The sequence below is a fragment of the Jaculus jaculus genome, chromosome 7 (genome assembly GCF_020740685.1).
Source record: "Jaculus jaculus isolate mJacJac1 chromosome 7, mJacJac1.mat.Y.cur, whole genome shotgun sequence".
Lineage (NCBI taxonomy): Eukaryota > Metazoa > Chordata > Mammalia > Rodentia > Dipodidae > Jaculus > Jaculus jaculus.
This window is the reverse complement of record NC_059108.1, coordinates 59,301,610-59,321,654: the sequence shown is the minus strand read 5'-3', so window position 1 is coordinate 59,321,654 and position 20,045 is coordinate 59,301,610. Positions and strand designations below refer to the sequence as shown.

Genomic DNA, 20,045 nt, shown 5'->3' with positions numbered 1-20,045 from the left:
TAACCAAAGAAAAAACGAGAAAGTAAGATGTGCTTTCATGATTTCAATCCATTTACTAGTTAAGAAGAGCCAGGCCTGGTGGTGCACAACCACAATCCCAGCATTTAGAAGGGTGAGACAGTAGAGTGCAGGGCTGGCAAAAAGATCTCAAGTTCAAAGTAATACTGAGCTACACAGCAGGTTCAGGCCAGCTGATCTATACGGGGAGATCCTGCCTCATGTATATATGAAAGTGTGCTCTAAGACAGCTTAAAGAAATTTCAAAGTTAGAAAAAATCAGAAAGAGCAGAGATAAAAGTAAGGAGTATTAAATATGAGGATGAAGATATTCAGCAGCATTCCCTTCTGAAGGCAAGCAGCTTTCTCATGTTCTTGCAAGATGGCTTATACCAAGCCAGAGTCCTCACTGAATGTCTTCATCCTCATATTAATATATCATTAAATTTCTCTTTTCTAAGATATAAACAGTCTTCAAATGTTACATTATAGTAGAGAAAGCCATAAATGTCTATGTGAAAATTAAGAAAAAAGTTTATGCATTTACCACTTTGTGAAACATTACTGAAGTAGTTTTCTTTTTAAACTTTTAAAGTATGTTATAATTCAAAATTATACTCTGATTTATTCAACTTCTTTATGATTATTAATTGTAATGTACACAGATATAAAAAATTAACTATTTGGCACTTTTATTAAGAGATTAGCACATACCAATTTTAAAATCTAAAAATGAGTCAAGGAGAAAAAAATTTTATTCCACTATGCTGTAATGTTTTTTATATATTCTTGGTAGGATAGGAGTGAGCTGCACATATATCCACATGTATATGTACATGCATAAGTGTCTTTGTATATTTACATGTATGCTACATGTATAGATGTATAAAAATGTAAACACGTATTTACTATGTCCGTGAGACATTTATGTAGGGAAGATTCCATGGCATGCTAGGATTTGTGCTCAGAAAACTCACTACCTGTTAGTACTACACATAAGCACACTACCTGTCTTACTAAAAGGTAGTTTGGATTTAAACTCTGATATTTAGGATATAAACTGTAAGAATGCATGACTCTAAAATTGCCTTGTAAAAATATCTTTAATGAATACAAAAATATTCATAAAACAGTAATGTTAAAAAGAATGCATTCTCTTAGCAAAGGGTATATCCCATATCACTACTCTTTTCAATGTGAAAACTATAGGATTAGACCAACTAAGGAAAAACTATGTAACCTAAGTTACTTCACTTTGTTAACAAGTAGATAAAGAAATATTTAAAGAGTTCATTAGACTTTTTAAAATTCATCTGTTAAATAGCCGGGTATAACACTCTACATGGGAGGCATTTAAAAATAATAACTATTATTAAATTAAACACAGAACACAGAAAACCTGACAGTGTACTAAGGTTACCTAATTTTTCTATTGCCTTTCCTCAGAATAAGCCTTTATTCATTAATATGAATACAATCTTTAGATACATTATAGCTTTCCATACCTAGCCACACCTATACTAATTCTCTTACCTTGTCTTTCAGAAAAATGACCTTCAGTAGGAGCTTTTAAATAGATTTTTTAAATACAATTATTTATTTGCCAGGAAAAGAAAGCAAAGAATAGGGGTTCAAAAGGGCCTCTTCCTGGAAATGAACTCCAGCTGTATATACTACTATGTGCATTTGCCTGTACATGGATCTGGGGAAATGAACCCAGGCTGGCATGCTTTGCAAGCAAGTGCCTTTAACTGCTGAGCCATCTCCCCAGCCCCTACAATAAGTTTTATCATCTGACTCCACTAATAAAGGTTAGGTGCATAGTAAATAATTACATCTGATCAACACTATACATTATTAATAAAATCATCATAGGTTGCCTTGTCCAGGCATCATTCAGTGTTTATATCTCTAGTACAGGAATGGCTCACACAATCCAAGGTCAGGGACTAAACTAGATGTTCAATAGGTGACACAAAGTAAGGGTCCTTTCAAGCCTGAATGAGTTCCTAAAACAATAAAGGCTAGTAAATCATTTAAAGTAAATGAACAAAATTTTGGTTCCTGGGAAATGCTGTCATTTGAAATTAAGGTTGTAACATTGTGTTGGTTACTTTTAAAGTTTATATGATAGGTAGGATTTTCATAAGTTATAACTTTGCCATAAACTCAAGCTCGAATTGTTTCTGCTATCAGATTAAAAAATAAAAATAGCCAGGCATGATGGTGCACACCTTTAATACTAGGTCTTGGAAAGCCCAGGTACAAAGATCACTGTGAGTTCATGCCCAGCCTGAAACTACAGAGTGAACTCCAGGTCAACCTGAGCTAGAGAAAGACCCTATCTCAAAAACCAAACCTAGAAATAAAATAAACCAAAAAATACACACACACACACACACACACACACACACACACACACACGTGCATACATATGTATGTACGTACCTATCTATCAATCAATCTATCTTTCTTCAGGTGATTTTCTGCTTTACCCATATTGTTTACATAAATATCCTAAGACATATGTCCAGTCTTCAAAACTAAATATATGAGATATTTTGCTAGTGATATGCAAAGTTAAATCAAAAGAATTTCTGAATTTTTTCTTTGATTCATATATTATGTTTTACTTCCTCAGAAAAAAATACAAAGTGCATATCTGTGTCAAGTTTATTTCTCTCATGAGCATGTCATTGTCACAAAATAGTTATAATATATAGAACATACTTATAAACAAAATACCATGTAGATAAGTGATAACTATCTTATAAGAAATGGCTAGAAATTGTGTAGCAAAGTCATATTAAATGTAATTTCACTTATTTATATTATGACACTGCCTGCCAGCAATTCATGGCAAGTTAAACGTCTACTAGGAATATAAAAGGGTGTCATATACTTGCTAAAGCTGGCTCACTTATAAATATTCTGAAGTCATATGCTAAATGCATGTCATGAAAAATCTGACATTAACTTCATATTTCCTTTTTTCATTATTTTGCTTTTGTCAAGTTTTCCTTCTTCTTGTTTGCTTACTGAATAAATGCCATGCTCACTTTTCTGTTTATGTACACAGAGAAGGAAGATGTGCAGAGATCAGCATGATTACAACAACACCAACTATGTTCTAATTGTAATTGTGAGCTGTTCTTTCTTTTAAGTATCACAATTTTTCTCAATACTTAAAATGAGCAACATCTCTGGAAAGTACACAAAAGCAGTGATTCTTTCTAGAAAGAAAGACCGAGGACCTGGACCCTGGGAAGGATGTCTGTTCTAGATTCCTACATATTATTTATTCAAAACTGTCATAGAACTAGTATTATGAGTTTTTAAATGTGAATAATTTGAAAAAAGAATAAAATTATAAAGGTAATCCAGGCATAGCATCAAATATGAGAATTATGTTCTGATATAATATGGACTATTCATACTTTTTAATTTGCAAAAGAGTTTACATAAAGACTTCCATATTTTATTTTTATTTTCATTCATTTTGAAACTGAAAATTAAAAAATTTAAAGTATATAATCTGAAAGCAAGACAATAGAATTTCATAACAGAAAATCATTGTTTCACAGAAGAAAAATATAAACATACTTTAAACTTTCTTAATTTAGACAATGTTTTTGGTTTCTTAGATCTTCCTGCGTCTAAAGATGTTGACAGTAGTGATGAGAATGAAATGACCCTCATTCCATCAAAGGAAAGAAAAAGAAGGTGAAAAGAAAGATGTATTAAAAAACTGGAAAAATAGTAATGTGACAATAAAGAGATAGTGACACTATTTTCTCAAAAATTCTAAGGTTATGAGCAGAGTGTTTCATGTGAAGTCATTAGCAAAACATCTTGGTACACTATGAGAAAAATGAAATATAATAAAGGATTCTCCTGCTCACAAAGTTAAGAGTACTCATGGAGACTAGGCACATTCAATAAAACATTAAACAGTGACATGAATTTGAAATAAAACCTGACCTCAGCACTTGGTACATTATGACTAAATATTTAAGAAAGCTTATAAATATTCATTGAATGCAGACTAAGGTGGACCATGGACCTGCACTGAGTACTATGATAGGTATGATTCTAATACCATAAGATATAATTGTAAATATTGTTAGGGGAAAAGTAATTACTAATAAATCATAAATATGAATATGTAAAATCAGATACCATGGTAAGATTCAATGAGGAATGACAATTATGTGCATTCAAAAGGAGATATTATTGAAATAAGTGGGTAACATTTCATTTGACAATATAAATTTCATATCCAAGGCTAATCTGGCTAACACTATAGGGAGACCACAGGAAAAGACATGGCACTAAGGAAAAGACATGGCACTAAAAAGGGTACAAGCATGGGAAGAACCAGGGAATGGCACTGCCAGTAAGTACCACTAGAACTTGGAGAACACAGGTCACCAAAGAAAGTGGGGATACTTCCTCAAGGGTGAGGAGGGATTGCAGCAATGATCTAGAGTCAAATACTCTGGGGCATCACAGAAATGTGTTAAGAGTGACAGCCAAGTATTAAGTAAACTAAGTTTGGACCTCAGCAATAACAAATATTTGACAGGAAGTTAGAAGTGATGCTCAAGGAAGATGGGAGGACTTTAAATGCCAATCTGCCAAAGAGGAAGTTTGATGTGTAACTAGTAACAGGAAGCTTCCACAGAGTAAAAGGATAGGACACATACAGTGCTCTGTATCCACACTCCCATTGCCATCTGAAGAGCAGAGCAGGAAAGAGATGCAAAAACAGACAGTATGCCTAGAATATTTAGAATGAGACAAATGAACTGATTATGGAAGAAAGAAAATGTCCAGATTTATATGACCTTTAAAATTGTTTTGGAAGTTTATTTTTATGTTTTTTGCAATACATAAAAAGGTCCTCTATAAAGTACCCTGACTAAAGAGCCATCAACTCCCTTTCATAGTAGGTTCTTAAACCAGCCTCACCATCCTTCCATTTCCTTGCATTAAAAGTTCATATAGACATCATACATATGCATAAGAGTCACAACTTGCATAACTATCGATCAGTTTGTTAACAATTTAATTATTATGTTGTACTCCTTAAACTAGGTAATGGTATCTATTAGGCTGAATGACTTAGTAATACTTCCCTATGTAGTATACCAATACAAGTGAAAACCACATTTGGCTGTCATTATAAACTAAAAAATAAAAAGATAAAAATAAGCAAATTAAACCTAGAAGCTGTTTTTATCAAAGGCATTGGATTTTCCTCCTTTTATATCATTTTTAGAAGTACTACTGCTACATTACCCAAGCACACGTTTTACAGAAAAGCTAGCATCCTTTTAAGGCCAGTATTTTGAAGATAATTCAAGTTGTCTTTGTTTGAGCTATAAGGTTAATTATAACTAATGATTATAATTAATTAGATATAATTACAAAATCTCATTTTCTTGAGTCTTAAAATCCCAACAAAAAAAGACTCAAAATCCCACCACTGTTATAGCATCAGTATTACAATTACGATATGGTTATGATTTCACTTGGTATATTTTGCAAAATTCAAAGCAAATATGACTGCAAGTTTTTATTTTTTTTACTTCCCTCCACCCTAGGGAGGGCTTCACTCTAGTCCAGGCTAATCTGGAATTCACTATGTAGTCTCGAGTGGCTTTGAACTCACAGTAATCCACCTACCACTGCCTCCTAAATGCAGGGATTAAAGGCATGTGCCACCATGCCTGGCTTTTTATTTTCTTTGTTCAAGATTATTAAGGCAATTCAAAAGTCCTGCATACAATTACTAGTATTTTAAAAACTTCAACCAAGGTGGTAAACTGTACCTTTGGACATTCAAGCTATTTCCAATACGTTAAGACATACACACATCACTGGAAAGTGGCTATGTATGAAATTTCTTTTATTTAAGTGCCCTCTTTAGTAAACTATTAAAGGTAGATTACTGAATTACAGGATGTTTTAGCTATGTACAGCCTGTTACATATGTTCATTCATTTCTATAAGATTTCTTGAAACTCCTTTCTGCATTATTAACAATAGCTAACATTAAGCATCCATTGATTATTTCCAATGTCCCAGATACTATTCTTAGGGTACTAATATGTATTATCTCATGCAGTTCTGAAAAGACCCCTATGAAGGAAGGCCTATTTATATTTGCCCTGTTTTATACTTAAGAAATTGAAGTGTAGAGAGCATGTCCTACTTTTCCACATCTTGTACATTGTGGATCCCGAATTTTAAAATTCTATGATTCTATTGTCTGAATGATTGACCTGACAGTATATTTTATATTTCTCTTTATATACTTATTTATAAATGCATTATATTTAAAGGATTGTTTATTTATCACAGAACCTTATATTACAAATTACATAATAGTTGTTTGTGAAAATAAAACCTAAGTTGCAAAAATGCAAGCAAGAAATTGATTTTAAGCATTACTAATGCTATTAAATTAAATGCAGGTTTTAATTTCTAGAATGGTATGTATAATTATGTATTATTAAAATGATGTACTTTTTAACCTATCAATGGATAACAAGAAATAGTTAGGAAGAAATCCTTTATAATAAAAATTATAAAGATATTATTTGAATTTCAAAAAAATTATGTTAAACAATATAAATATGGCAAACATAACATTTCTGTATTTTCATATAATCTATATTATATCTGAGTTTTTACAATTAGGATTACATGTATTTTTATGTTACAAATCAGAAATATTTTTTAATACTTAGTATTAATGAGTACAACAATTATTTAACCATGAAACTTAAATAAAAATGTAATTAGTTCTACAGTATCTAAGATCTCCCAGTTGAATAGATTTTTGGGAACAATGTGATGCAACTGGAGGAAGGACAGACTGGCAATCACATTTTTATATTTTTATCTCATCTGCTGCTAGTTATTATCTTTCAGCTTCAGTCTTCCAACAGAGACCGAAACTAAGAAGTGGGAATGATTAAAGGAGAAAATGGAGGTGACTGTTTAGCATTTACTGCAAATTACCTACAGAAATCTAAGTTTAAAAACCCAGCTCCATATCTAGCCAAATATCATTTATCGTTCCTAAGTGAAAAAAAAATTATGCAAAAGTTAAATTTATAAAAATTCAAACATATTGCAGGGTACAACTTCATTAATGTTCTCATAATATGTATATATGTAAAACAATAAAATCTATTCTCAAATTTTAAGATGACAAGCCTCTAAGAAGATTTTAGTAGTTTTTATAAAAGCTGAAATCTAAAGGTAAGTTTTAAAAAGAAAAGTTGACCATAAAAGCCTGCTAACTGAACTCATATATTTTAAAATAACCGCAAGGATCTGCTTTCCTAAACACAATTATATTAGACAATCTCTGTATATCAGTAGATGAAAACATTTGTCCTTAGAAATGGAATCACTTCTTAAATCAAGTGATAAAATCTGATCAGTTTTTATAATCGTTCATATTTCATCTGCTCCTGTAACAAATATCACAATGTCTTAACACTACAGACAGTACCCAAATAAACTTGTCTTTAAATGGCTAACTAGTTTCATTTGGCTAGGGACTCACCAGAATCCCCTCTCGAAACATTAGTGTTCCTCAATATGGGACTGGATTTGTTTTCCAACTCTTCACAGGATCATTGAAAGGAAACAGGAGGAATATTATAAAGGCAGCCCTGGACTGAATCCAGAGGCAAGTACTTGAACAGCAATGCACTGGAGTTGGGCCAGGGAAAAAAGTGTTTTTGTAAATGAACACAGTGCCGTAGTCAAGCATAAGGTATTTAATATCTTTGTCAATATCACAAGCTACAACTATGAAATTTATGTCATAAACAATTTCCTTGATTTATAACACTGCCCATATAAAGACATGAAAAGGCATCTTGCTTCCTTCAGCTGTCTTTTAAAAATTGAAAGCTTACTATGAATTCTGAGTTCTACCTACTCTGAGGAAGCATTTAAAAAAGGGGACCATGAAGTCATTTTATTTTACTTTAGGGACCTTAAGAATAGTTTGCAGGTAACAATATTTTTGGTACTGAAATATGGTTTCAATTCTTAAAGCCAAAGAAATTTAACTATAATAGCACCAAATTTAACAAGATGATTTTGCTCACTTGGAAGAAATCTGAGCCTTCCCCCACGGTAAATATGTTTATTATGGCTAAAAACAGTTTACTATGGTAAAAGACTACTAAACTGTCCATTTAAATGTATAGTTCTCAGATATTTCCTATTAATTTACACAAAATAAAACAAAAACTAATTTTCATTAACATTTTAAAATCTTAAAGTGGCAGGACCTCTAATGTTATTGCCCAGTCTTCTCTCAAATTTAAATTTAAACACACACACACACACACACACACACACACACACACACACATAGTATATATGCTGTTTCTTATTTTTCATACTTTTACTTCTATTAAACTTAAATGTTACTTTCATGTCAACTGAGATCTGCATAATATTTAAACCAGCTGTTTTAGAGATAATTCTGTATCAGTGTTTCCAAAAGTTTTAGGTAACCATGACCTTTGGGTCCATCATCACTTCCCAATAACTTATTTATTCATACTTACTGAGACCAATGCTTTGCATTTAACTTATTACTAGGAATAAAACTGTACTTATCCAGTGAGATTATATTCTGCATAGGAGAAGTGGTAAATCTTTATCCTTTTTTGGTCCCACATATGGAATCTGCAGTGTTTCCTACTTGATCACAAATACTACTGGAGAGGGATGGAAAAGAGGCCAATGCTTCCCAGGCTGAATCCTGCAGGGGTATAACAAGATGCTATATTTGCATGTGGAACCCAAGTCTACAGCTACTCCTTTTGTTTGCTCAGGTCATTTTGTAGTGTCATCTGGGGCAGGTAGTAACTGAGCACTGGGCCATGACTGTTCTGCACTCCTAGTGATCACTCTCATCATGCATTTAACTCAGCAAACAGAACTGGAAAAGAAAAAAAAAAAAAAAAAAAACCTGCCCAGTTACAACATCTAACAAGTAACTCAACGATGGCATGATGTGAGTCACAAAAGCAATCTTAAAATGTCTTACAGCTATGTTAAAGAGAAGAAAAACAGATATCTCAAATTATTTTTTGTTATTGTTTTCTTGAAACAATCTAGCGCTGGATATCCCTGACTGGGTTGGAATTTGCTATGTGTCTTTTGACAGGCCTTTAATTTGTGACCTTCCTGCCTTAGCCAGTCCAGTGCCAGAATAACAGGCATGTATCAACACACCCTGCTTGAAATTAGTTTTAATGTTGAGTTAAATTTAACCCAATATATCTAAAATATGATTCTAGTTTGCATTAAAAATTACTAACTATATATGTGATTCTTCTTTTACATTTCTGAAATCTAGTATGTAAATTATGCTTCTAGCTTATCTCAATTTAGAATGCCACTTTTCAAAAGACAGAGAACCACATGTAACTGAACCATATATTACAGATCTAATTTTTTAAATATGTATATATGTGTGTGTGTGCATATACATATATACTCAAATAGAATGAGAATTTTATTGGAAGTAATGTGATTTATATAGAATATATGGGGGCATCATGCTACCAAGTGGGATACATTATTTGCTAATGTTTTCCCTTGTTTTTTGATGAGAATGAGAACCTAACAGTCCAAGTCCTGTGTCAAAATGTGCTAGATTGGAATCCAGACTAAGACAAGTAATATTAAAGTAGCAGCAAGCAAGCTATTTGCCTTTTGTAAACTCGATTTTCCACTGTGTAAAACAGACATGATAATGACACCACCCTCATTAAATAAGCATATATATAAAAAACACATAGGAAAATGACTGCATACAGTATATAACCAAGAAAATTTAGTTATAATAATTATTATTAGCTTTAGTAATCTCTAACTGCATTAGGAATTGGAAATAATAAAATATACTGTTGTCTTAGAAGTATATACAATGAATGAAAGCCATTTTAGGGAATTGTTATGCTTTATAAACTATAAGTTAAAGAGAATATGGGAAGCATAACTCTGTATTTTTCAGGACCTAAAACTAGAAAAATATTTATGAGTATTAAAGGTCTATATTTTAAATAGAAAATTGTTGGTGAATAATTGGATCATATAACACAATGTAAGAAAAAATCTAGTTTTCATGAAAACAAAAACAGATGTATGAACTTATATGCTATTATTATTTTATAGCACACAGAACAATACAGTTGATACAGTGTGATAATGCAGACTTAACTTTGGACCCTATCACAAAAATCCACTAAAACATGACTTATCAGAACACCATTTTATTCTTTCTGGACAGAAAAGAATTATATTGTTGGTAGAAGTAACTAGAGATTTACTAAAAAAAAATTGATGACTTTCCACCAAATTTATGGAAATTTACAATAATTCTAAACATTTTAATTTTTTTTTTTTACCCTGAATATCAGTAGCAACCACCAAACCTTCTGTTTGGTACTAATTAAAGGTCCAGAAAATGTGAGCCTAAAAACTAGAGAAATCCCATTTCATCAAATCCTGGTAACATTACTACAGTCTTCTCAGGCTGAACTGTCTGGCTATCTCTGTTACACAACATAGCCCAATGACGCCTTCTCTATCAGCAAAAATAGATAAGACAAATAAAATTAGCAACTGCTATTATCACTAATATTTACTACATACTTTTAATGAAGATATCACTACTAAGTTCAATAGTGACTTTAAGAGCAAATGAGCTGAAGAGATGATACAAAAAATCTGAATTTGCTATGTAAAACATCTGATATAAAAATAGGGAAATTGCAAAGTTGAATTTCAAGAGCATTACTTACGTTCACAGGTGTCCCCTTTTTGCTGATAGCCTGCTTTGCAGATACACTTTCCAATGGGCACTAACCACTCTCCTTCTGCACTGCAGTGCATCCTGGGGGAGTTTTCTGCCTCTTCCTCAGCACTGCTGACACATGTCCCTCGAACCTCAACTAAAGAGGAAAATTCTGAACCAGTCACTGTATCTGGAAAGACAGCCAAGTTCTCAATAATGGACCAGCACTTCTTGTAGTATACTTTGACAGAAACCAAAGCTATGCAAGCCCCTACATCCTGAAAGGCAAGATAGAATCCCTTTTTGGACAAAGGTCCAATCTCTCTCACCTCAGTGTTAAGCTTCATCTTTCTTTCACCAAGGTCACCTTGTGTAAAACTTTCATCCGCAGCAATGGTGTCTATTTTCACATAGAGGTTTTCCCTTATATTCCGGCCAGTGTCGTAGTCTGTTTCATAATAGTACAAATTAAAGGTTTCCTTGCAAGTTCCCAGAACTCCAGGAAGACTGTTACAATCCCTCAGGGTAAATTTCAATTCTACAAAAATCCTTTGTGCATTGCCTTTTGAAATCCAGTTAGTCCGCAGCCAGTTGTTTTGGTTGGGCTCCATGACCTGGCACACCTGGTATGTTCTTATCGGAGTATAGTTCTCATCCAAACCACTAATTTCTTCCCACTATAATTTAAAACAAAAAGTTCATTAGTCTTTCAGCAAAAAGCAGCGGGATTTTTCCAAAGCACATGAGGAATCTTTCCTGTATCATAAGTGTGATTATAGAAACTTAGAGAGATAGGCTTCTCGCTGGTAATGCATCTGGGTGGTGGACAATCAGTCAGGCTGTTTGGGTGTTTGAACACACAGAAAGTATTTTATTTTGTTTAACATCTGCTTGCAAGTGTACTAACATTTCTGCTCACATGTTTGCTTATGCCTACATTCCCCAGTGAAATTATAACTTTTACAGGTTTAGGCTCATGATTATTTATTTCAATTACCATTTAAACCATATACATATGGATACAAAGCAGAACTGCTAATAACTTGACATTTTAAGTATCTATTAAAGTAAACTAGCAATTACCTACACATATGGGGAAGATGGGAAGAGATCTGAATAAAACACATTCAAGGGCATGTTGCTACTTATAATGTGAAGTGTTTTACAATCTTTTCAAAATGAAATACGAGGAAGTAACATTCTACAGAGCTAATCATGTATTTTAATATCATATGTTAAATTATATTTAATGTCACAGAATAACAAACAACTAGTTTTGAAATAGTAATTCATCCTTATAAACAAACTGCCTTCAACAGACACCAAATGTACATGACCTATTGGAAAGCTGGGCTTAAGATACTTTAAAATACTCATCCATATTCTGACACAATAGATACAGCATACAAGTCCATATTATAAATTTTCACAAAAAAAGAAAAGATTAGCAACAATTTCAAAGCTTAATGAATTATAGGTAATATCACTGCTTATACCAAATAAATTCACTACACCTAATAACCTTAAAAGCCCAAAATAGTCATTATGTTATTCTTACTACTGAAGATTTTTCCACTGTATATTTAGGATATCTGAATAGTGAAGCACCTACTTATACTCACTTTTGCAATTAAAATAATGAAACAAAAAATATTGGACATTTCAAGCTTGAAGTCATGAAGCATTTGATATTTCAACTATTGTTTTCAGAAAAGATGTTTCCAAATAATATTTTTCAAGACCATTTGGTGATCAATAAGAATCAATTTATTTAAATGGTCTTTACAATATTAATATCTAATTTTAAAATTGGTTCTTTGAAAATTAATAGAGCTTGCAATTTGCAGGTCATCACAATTCAGAAACTTCTTGTAAAGAACTATGCTGATGTTCAACACTTCAACAGCCTAATATCATCCCAGTCCTCTGGAGAGCAAAGAACCAGTTGCCATGGTCTGCTTTTCCTTTACACAATTTTATTTTTGACTAGATAACCATGTGTGTGTTCCCTCTGCTTCAGTTAGATGCTTGGAGTCTGTGTGAATGGAGCTCGGGAAAACACCCACATTCAGCCATGGATGCCTTAATTTTTAGTCTCCTTTATCAGCTACTAAGAAAAGTAAAAGTAGTAATGATACCTGCCAAAAAACCAAAAGGTCCAAAGGTAAATGACACTATTTCTAACACTTCTTTAGTTGGAAGAACTAGGGATTAATTATTGTTAAGGAATATATCTCAAGAATTCCTTGATCTAACTTCAAGAATAAATATTTTACTCTATTTTATTTTCTAAAAGCCAGTTTGGCTACCTGTAAAATTCAGTTCATATTTTGGTTTATTTTAAAACTTGAGAAATTGTCAAGAACATTAAAAAAAAAGATAAGTAACAAATTGTGAGGCTAAGGAATGTATCTAATGCAAACTTTGCTTTATTATCATATTTTAAGACCTCAAATTTCCATAGGGAAAGATGTCTTAATTCATATTTTGCATTTTTATAGCATGCTTACAAAATATTTTCAATAATTCTGTTAGTGACATATCCATATTAACCACATGTCAACAAATAAATCTGTATGACATAAGTAAAGTGTTGTTGGTCGTACTGTCCCATATTGATATGATAGAGACAAACACATTGGGTTAACTTTGAACTCAACATTTTTTGGACTGATGAAATGCCCATTTGAGATGGAGATAACACTGATAATCCTAATTCTCATGTCGTGAATTACATGGAAGAATTATTGCAATCATTTATCAGTTAACTTCTTATATAAAACATCCTATATTTCTACTTTTTTAATTGATGGATGGTAGAAAATGAGCTACATCTGTCATTATAGGTCAAGAAAGGTATATTTTTTTTTTCAGGGATATATCTCTAACTAGTTCATATTAAATGAAAATATTATACTCATACCTCAAATTCAGTACACTTTCACAATTAATGGGTAAAGTATTTGTCTCATTTTCTTAATTTCTTTTGACCAATACAGATGACCAGAATATGAACTCTTAGGTAACTTCTCAGAAATTAATTCAATGGAAACTTTGAATACTTTAAGCATATTTAAATCTTCTCAGCTACATTCTTATACTGACTTCTCATTCATGATATATTGACTTGATGACTTTGTTCTTTGCTCGGAAATCTCTGACTTTCCTTATTTTCTCTGTAAAAATCCTCACATATTTCATGCTTCTTTGATCCCAAATTTCCCCCCGTATTAAAAGATAAACTTTGGCAACACTGATTTTTTTTCTCCTTTTTGAAATCTTATTTCAGGAATGAAGAATGTTCTCTATCTCATTGTCAGAAATAAGACAGGAATCTTTTTGAATATATGAAAAATACTTTAAAAGTTTTAGGGGTTAGTTGTATGGTGACAGATTTTTATTGTCTAATATTAGCTCATATTTATGGAGCAGCATTTTACTGTAACATGGATATCTTTCTTCCATTGCTCCCCTTAGTAACAGCACATGATATAAAAGTGAAGAACTGAACACCTCACAGCAAATCTTATGCCACAATATTGAGTGTTTAAGTTTTGTAGCTACATTTTGGAACATGTTTTGAATGATGCCAAAAACTATTTTTTTAAGAGTAAGAGAGACTGTTTGTAAGAATTACATAGAACCTAACTGATGATTGTAAGACAGAAGCACAAAGACTCTAAAGTGGTCTAAAGTTGGGTTTATGAACAGAAATATTATCTATTAGCATTTATAACTCCAAACCCAAAGGTGTAATTCTACTCATATTAAGAACTCAAGAGACCAAGAGGATAAGGATATATTTGCCACATCCCAAACTTGTAAGTATACATCTATACACAAAGAATTCAATGTCTCATTTTTAAAAAGCAAATATTAAACAATATATTTAAAATTAAAACAGTTTAAGTATATTAATGTGAATAATCCCCCTGGGGAGAACAGAAAGGTATTCTTTCTTACTTTGAAACAGAGCTGATACTAAGGATATTTTAGAAGTACCTACCCCACTAGGTGGAGAAGAAATCCATTCCAATTCTGTTTGCTGTGCTTTAGAATCCAGTAGTAGTACTGAAAAATAAAATTTTATTTCCAAATGTTACATGAAAAATTTAAATACACCTCTAAATATTTTCATATGAATTTAATTTTATATAAACAACACTTTATGACTTAAGATGCAGAAATATGTATAGGTTATTGGTATGACCAATGACATATGTGTATAGTTCATGTTTTAAATAGGAAAAGATATCAAAATGTGAGTAGTATACTTATTCTTTTAATTAAAACATTAAAACAAATTTTACAATGCAATACTAACATAAAAGTGAGGGCTTTATTCCATGGCTATAAAATCAATTTTCAATTGAAATGTGCTGCAAAGATTTATGGTATCACATACCATAGTTTGTAAATCACTGTCTCTAAACTTGGTCAAATACAACAGCTTGAATGTAATGAGGTATAATTTCCGTGTTACATTTTAGCTAGTCACCAATATGTAATATTCTGCCAACAGTATTTTCTATTACCTCTTGAGTACTGAAATTTATTTTTTGAAAGGAAAAAACTTTCACATATACTGTCTTCTCCTATGCTAATGTTAATACAGAAAGGCTGAAAACTATGTTAAGTGATATCCTCAGGAAAAGGCAGATCGCCTGTTATCTACAGAATGTATTCTTGAGCTAGTCCAGCATCAGCTTTCACATATATTAAAATACTACATAGTAATGCATGCCACACTTCCAAGATGACGTTTTGTTCCCTAACAGTTATTCAGAAGCACAAACTGATCAAACTGCTTTCATACTTGCATAAGTTGTTATACTTAAAAACTGTTTAAGTGACTAAAGCATTTTATGAAATCATCCACTTGTACAGAAATAATCATGAACATTTTTATATATGTGAATATGCTTATTAGCCCCAACAAAATGTTCATGTTTTGACTTGAAAACATGTGCTCACAGAAACTTTTTTTTTTAATATTGAGTTAAGTCACACTAGAGGAAATGCACTTTAAAAAGGTAATGAAAAGTGTCATGGTAAGAAAACAATGGAGCACTTGGTCTGCCTTCAAGTCAGTCACACAAGTAAGTTGCACCTTGCAGCTGAAAATTCATAGACATCGGGTTTTGTTGCTTGCTTGTGGTGTTTTACACAAGCTTTTCGGTTGGACTATAGGGGAGAAGAAATATTTGACGTCCTTTCAGTTAGAAACGCACATCACTTATAAATTCGATTTTGTATTTTCAACTTGAGCATCAAAAGGTCGGCTGACTAGTGGATTTTCAAGAAGAGCAATTTTTTAAGTTTTATTTCTTTTCCAAACCTCAATGACAGGCGAAGCACAAGAAAACAAGGTGAACTTTCCTTTTTTAGATATTTATTTTTGGTTTCTGCATTGACAAACCCAAACAAATTTTAAAGTGAGGTGAACTTCTTGGGTGGCTCTTTAGAATGACCTCCGTGGTTCGGATTCCTCCCTGCGGTACCTTTACCCTCAATGGCCTGAGCTGGCTGGCTGCAAGCTCCAAGAAAAGGGCAAGTAAGAAGCCCGCAGCAGACGGCCAGGTGGCGGGACCCGCACGGCTGCCAGTGAGGCTCCCGCGCCCAGGCGGGCGCGAGCGGAGGAGCGGCGCCGGGACTACCGGGGCGCTCGGCCACAGCCCGCGGGGCGGGGCGGGGCGAGGCGGGGCAGGGCGGACTGACCGGCGCGGCGCGCGAGAAGCACCCACCGTTCTTCCGCCAGAGCTGGGCACTTCAGGAGCCGGAGGCCCCTGGCTCCCGGCATCGGGAGGAGGAGGCTGCCGGGAAGCCCGGCCTTGGAGGGACGGCGGCAGCTGCTCTCTGCCAGGATCTTCAGCCTCGCTGGCCCCGGGCAGCCCGCAGCGGGACAGACCTCCAGAGAGAGAAGTAGCGCGCCGGGCCCCGTACCTCCGGGTCGCCACCGCCCCCAGGCTGGGAGCCCAGCACCTACGCTGCGGGCGACCCCGCGCGCTCTATGCCAGCGCCGGACGGTTCCCGCCCGCCCCCGGGCTTGCAGCAGGCACCTCCACCTGCGTGCAAGCATCTTTTGCAATCACTGAGCTGGGGCTACTGGAATCAGAGCCCTCTCCACGCAGCACCTAAGAGAGCGAGCGAGAGAGCAGGCGAGCGGGCTGCTGGAACCTCTCCCCCTAGTGATGCAGTTATTTATAGCTCAAACTTGCCCCCGTCAGCGAGAGCTCCCGCCGCAAGGCGGTCGGGCAAACTTTTCCTCAGACCCTGCTAGCCGGAAGCCATCAGGACAAGGTTCGCAGGAATTAGTATCTGTGATCTTTTAATGTCAGGAGAGTCGAAAGGATGAGGTGTTTGGAACGTGTCTAGCACACGTCCGTCCATCTGCAAACATGCCCATCAGCCCAGGGACGTGGTTCTCTCTGAATGGCTTTAGCATCAACACAGACTGCAGAGTAGCAAATGGGGTCAGAAGGTCAAGCTTTTGGAAAGTAGACTACAACGTGTGGGGGGAGGGAGCGTGGATGACGAGCGTTGAGACGTGGATATAAAGAAAAGCTGCGCTAAATCACTTTTTTAGGAATAGATACACTGAGTGCTGATACCTCTCTTTATGACTACCGTGACCTAAATGTAACAGATTAGTCTGCACCCTAGGAACAAGCAATTCTGGCAATCCTGCTTTAAAATACCCGGTCGCTAACCTTAGATACCCAGCTCGGATGCGGGTATTGTACCACTGCTCAGAAACACTTCCATTGCCGGGATTTATTTTTCCCCAGCTCCAACTACAGGCACCAAAAGGTATTTTACCTTTTGTCAATGGTTCAAAGGAGACGAAGGAAAAATAACCATACGCAGGCGTGTCCAGCGGGCCAAATGAAGGCAACCCTCTCCCTCCAGAGCTGACCCTCGGGTCCAAGGCTTCCTCAAGGATTGGCCACTCAGATTCCCGCACGGCTGGACTGTGGGGCAAGTGATTGGCGACTTCTCCCCGCCCCGGCGGCATCTCATTACCGACAGCCCAGCTCCGCTACCCCGGTCCCCGCGGGCGGAGGCTCGGAGCCCCGGCCGCGGGCGCGCCACCCCGGGGGCGGTATTGTCCGGTTCGGGCGCCGCCGCCCGCGACGCAGTGAGCGCTTTATGGGCACCCGCGCAACGCGAGCGCCCCAAGTCCCTACCGGGTGGGCGGGAGGACTCGCAGCGGGCTGCGGGAACCAGGGGATGCCCTCCCCGGCTCCCGCGGAGGCCCGCGCCGAGTCAAGGGGCGACGTGACCGCCCGCGGTCTCGGGGAGCGCGTTCCCGCCGGCCACGTTCCGCGACGCCCTGGAGGCCCGCGCTTCCCCAGGCGGCGGGCGGCAGAAGCGGGTCGGGCACCCGCGGCAGCGGCAAGGGCGGGAGCCGGGGGAGAGTCGCGGCGCCGGGGGGCGGGGGCGCGGGCGCAGGTAGGTTGCGGAATAAATAAGTGCGAACAAACTTTGCCTTTCCGCGCTTACCTTCCTTCGCGGCCTGGGCCTCCCCGGTGTGAGCGAAGCGGAGCAGCCAGAGGTAGCAGACGACAATCCAGCAAGGGTGCGGACTCCGAAAAACCATGGTGCAGCGCAGGTCTGCTGGGAGGTCTCCGCGGACCGCGCTTCCAAGACGCCGCGGGCTGCGGGCTGGGAGGCTGTCGTCGTGGTCCTGCCCGCGCTCTTGCGGCGGCTGGCGGCTCGGTCCCTGGCCCGCTGCTCCACGCTCGGCTCGTTATTTTCCTTCCCTCCGCCTCGCTCGCACCGGGTCTGCCGCCTGCAAGTCTCCGACTGCAGACCGGCCGCTAGCTCCACACTCCAATAATATCAATTGGGGGGGGCGGGGCTCCGGGCCCACCGCCTCCGCCACTCCAGCTGAGTGGCGGGCGCTGCCGGCCTGCCAGGACGCGAGTCCTAGCGCCGGGGGGCGGAGCCCCGCGGAAAGACCGGCTCGGTCTCGGGGGCGGGGCCTTCGGCGGGAGCCAATCAGCGCCGAGCGGAGTCAGGTTGCGAGGCCAAGTCTCCATCCCGGTGCGCAGCTCGCGGCTCCGCTGGAGGCTCGGCGAGCGAGCGGCGGCTGCGGGCGCTGGGTTTCCAGCCACCGCAGCCTTGCTGGAGCGGAGTGAGCCCGAGAACAACGCTACCCGCTCACACTCCGGTCTTATCCAGCTGCTGTCGGTCCTCCGGGAGCCCAACGAAGCCAGCCGTCTCCCTGCTGCCGATCACAGAGCCCGGGCAGGAAAACGAGCTGTGCCTTCAAGTTAGGGTCTTTACTTTTTTCTGGGTACCAACCGCAGCTCGGGGAACTTTGGGTTTTGCCCCTCCAGTCTCTCTTCTTCTTTTTCTTCTTTTTTTTTTTTTTTTGAAAAGTTTCTGCTTGTTCTTTATTACTCCCAAGGTACTCAGTTTTGGCGACCACTCTCGTCAGTTCCTGAAAGAATATAATTAACCAAATGTGGTTTTCCACACACCGTTTATATCCACGCCTGACAAAAGGAAAACAAGGCCTTTGGAGAAAGGAAGTCTTTTGTTTTCCGCTCTCTTCGCCCCGCCCCATCTTTTCACAGTAGTTTCTTGAGTGAAATGGGACGTGTAATGAACCTCCACAAAGTTCCGTGTCATTTTCCTCACGTGTCTATCATATTCTGAAAATTTTCATAGTTTGTCCCACTTTTAATCGTTTCCTATTCCGCTGTAAAGCATTTAAAAGAAAGCCTCCAGGTATTGAAATTAGAAAGCAAGACCTTCCCTTTGAACAAATCCCCCCCCCATTTTCTGTACTTACTCCACAGTTTTTGTGTGATTATCGTTCAAGGGAATTTAAGAATAAAATTGTAACCAATATTTCCAGTAGAACCCATTCACCCCGAACAGCAGCAAGGAAACAACATAGAAAATGGTTTTCCGTTAGACGGTTTGGACAGTTTGGAAGAGGTGGGTAGTACTCTAAAAGGACTAACGTTAAAAACTTCATTGTCAAATCATCAGACTCCAAGGTCACTCAGAAAACCTTGATCACGTATTTAATATGGACATATTTTCTTATCATTCAGTATTTCCTCATTAAAAATGTTACTCCATGATCGGCTTTTATTCTATAGAGTTTCATCTTGCCTAAAACTTCAAACTCTTCCTATTTAACTTATCTAGAAATGTGCATTGTGTTTTTTGGGGGTTTTTTTGGTATGTA

General features: G+C 37.1%; 1 protein-coding gene across 7 annotated transcripts in view; it reads right to left on the bottom strand.

Annotated features, from left to right (window-relative positions):
• Positions 1–18,665, bottom strand: part of Epha7 (EPH receptor A7) — a 181,744-nt gene extending 163,079 nt beyond the window's left edge. For all 7 annotated transcript variants that reach the window (XM_004663653.2, XM_004663654.2, XM_004663655.2 and 4 more), the window contains exons 1-3: positions 18,344–18,665; positions 14,847–14,911; positions 10,848–11,517 (exon numbers count right to left, since the gene is read on the bottom strand). In XM_004663653.2, the coding sequence (XP_004663710.2) occupies positions 10,848–11,517; positions 14,847–14,911; positions 18,344–18,440 (832 nt within the window). In that variant the 5' untranslated portion in view covers positions 18,441–18,665. The remainder of the gene's footprint in view (positions 1–10,847; positions 11,518–14,846; positions 14,912–18,343) is intronic.
• Positions 18,666–20,045: the final 1,380 nt, after the last annotated feature.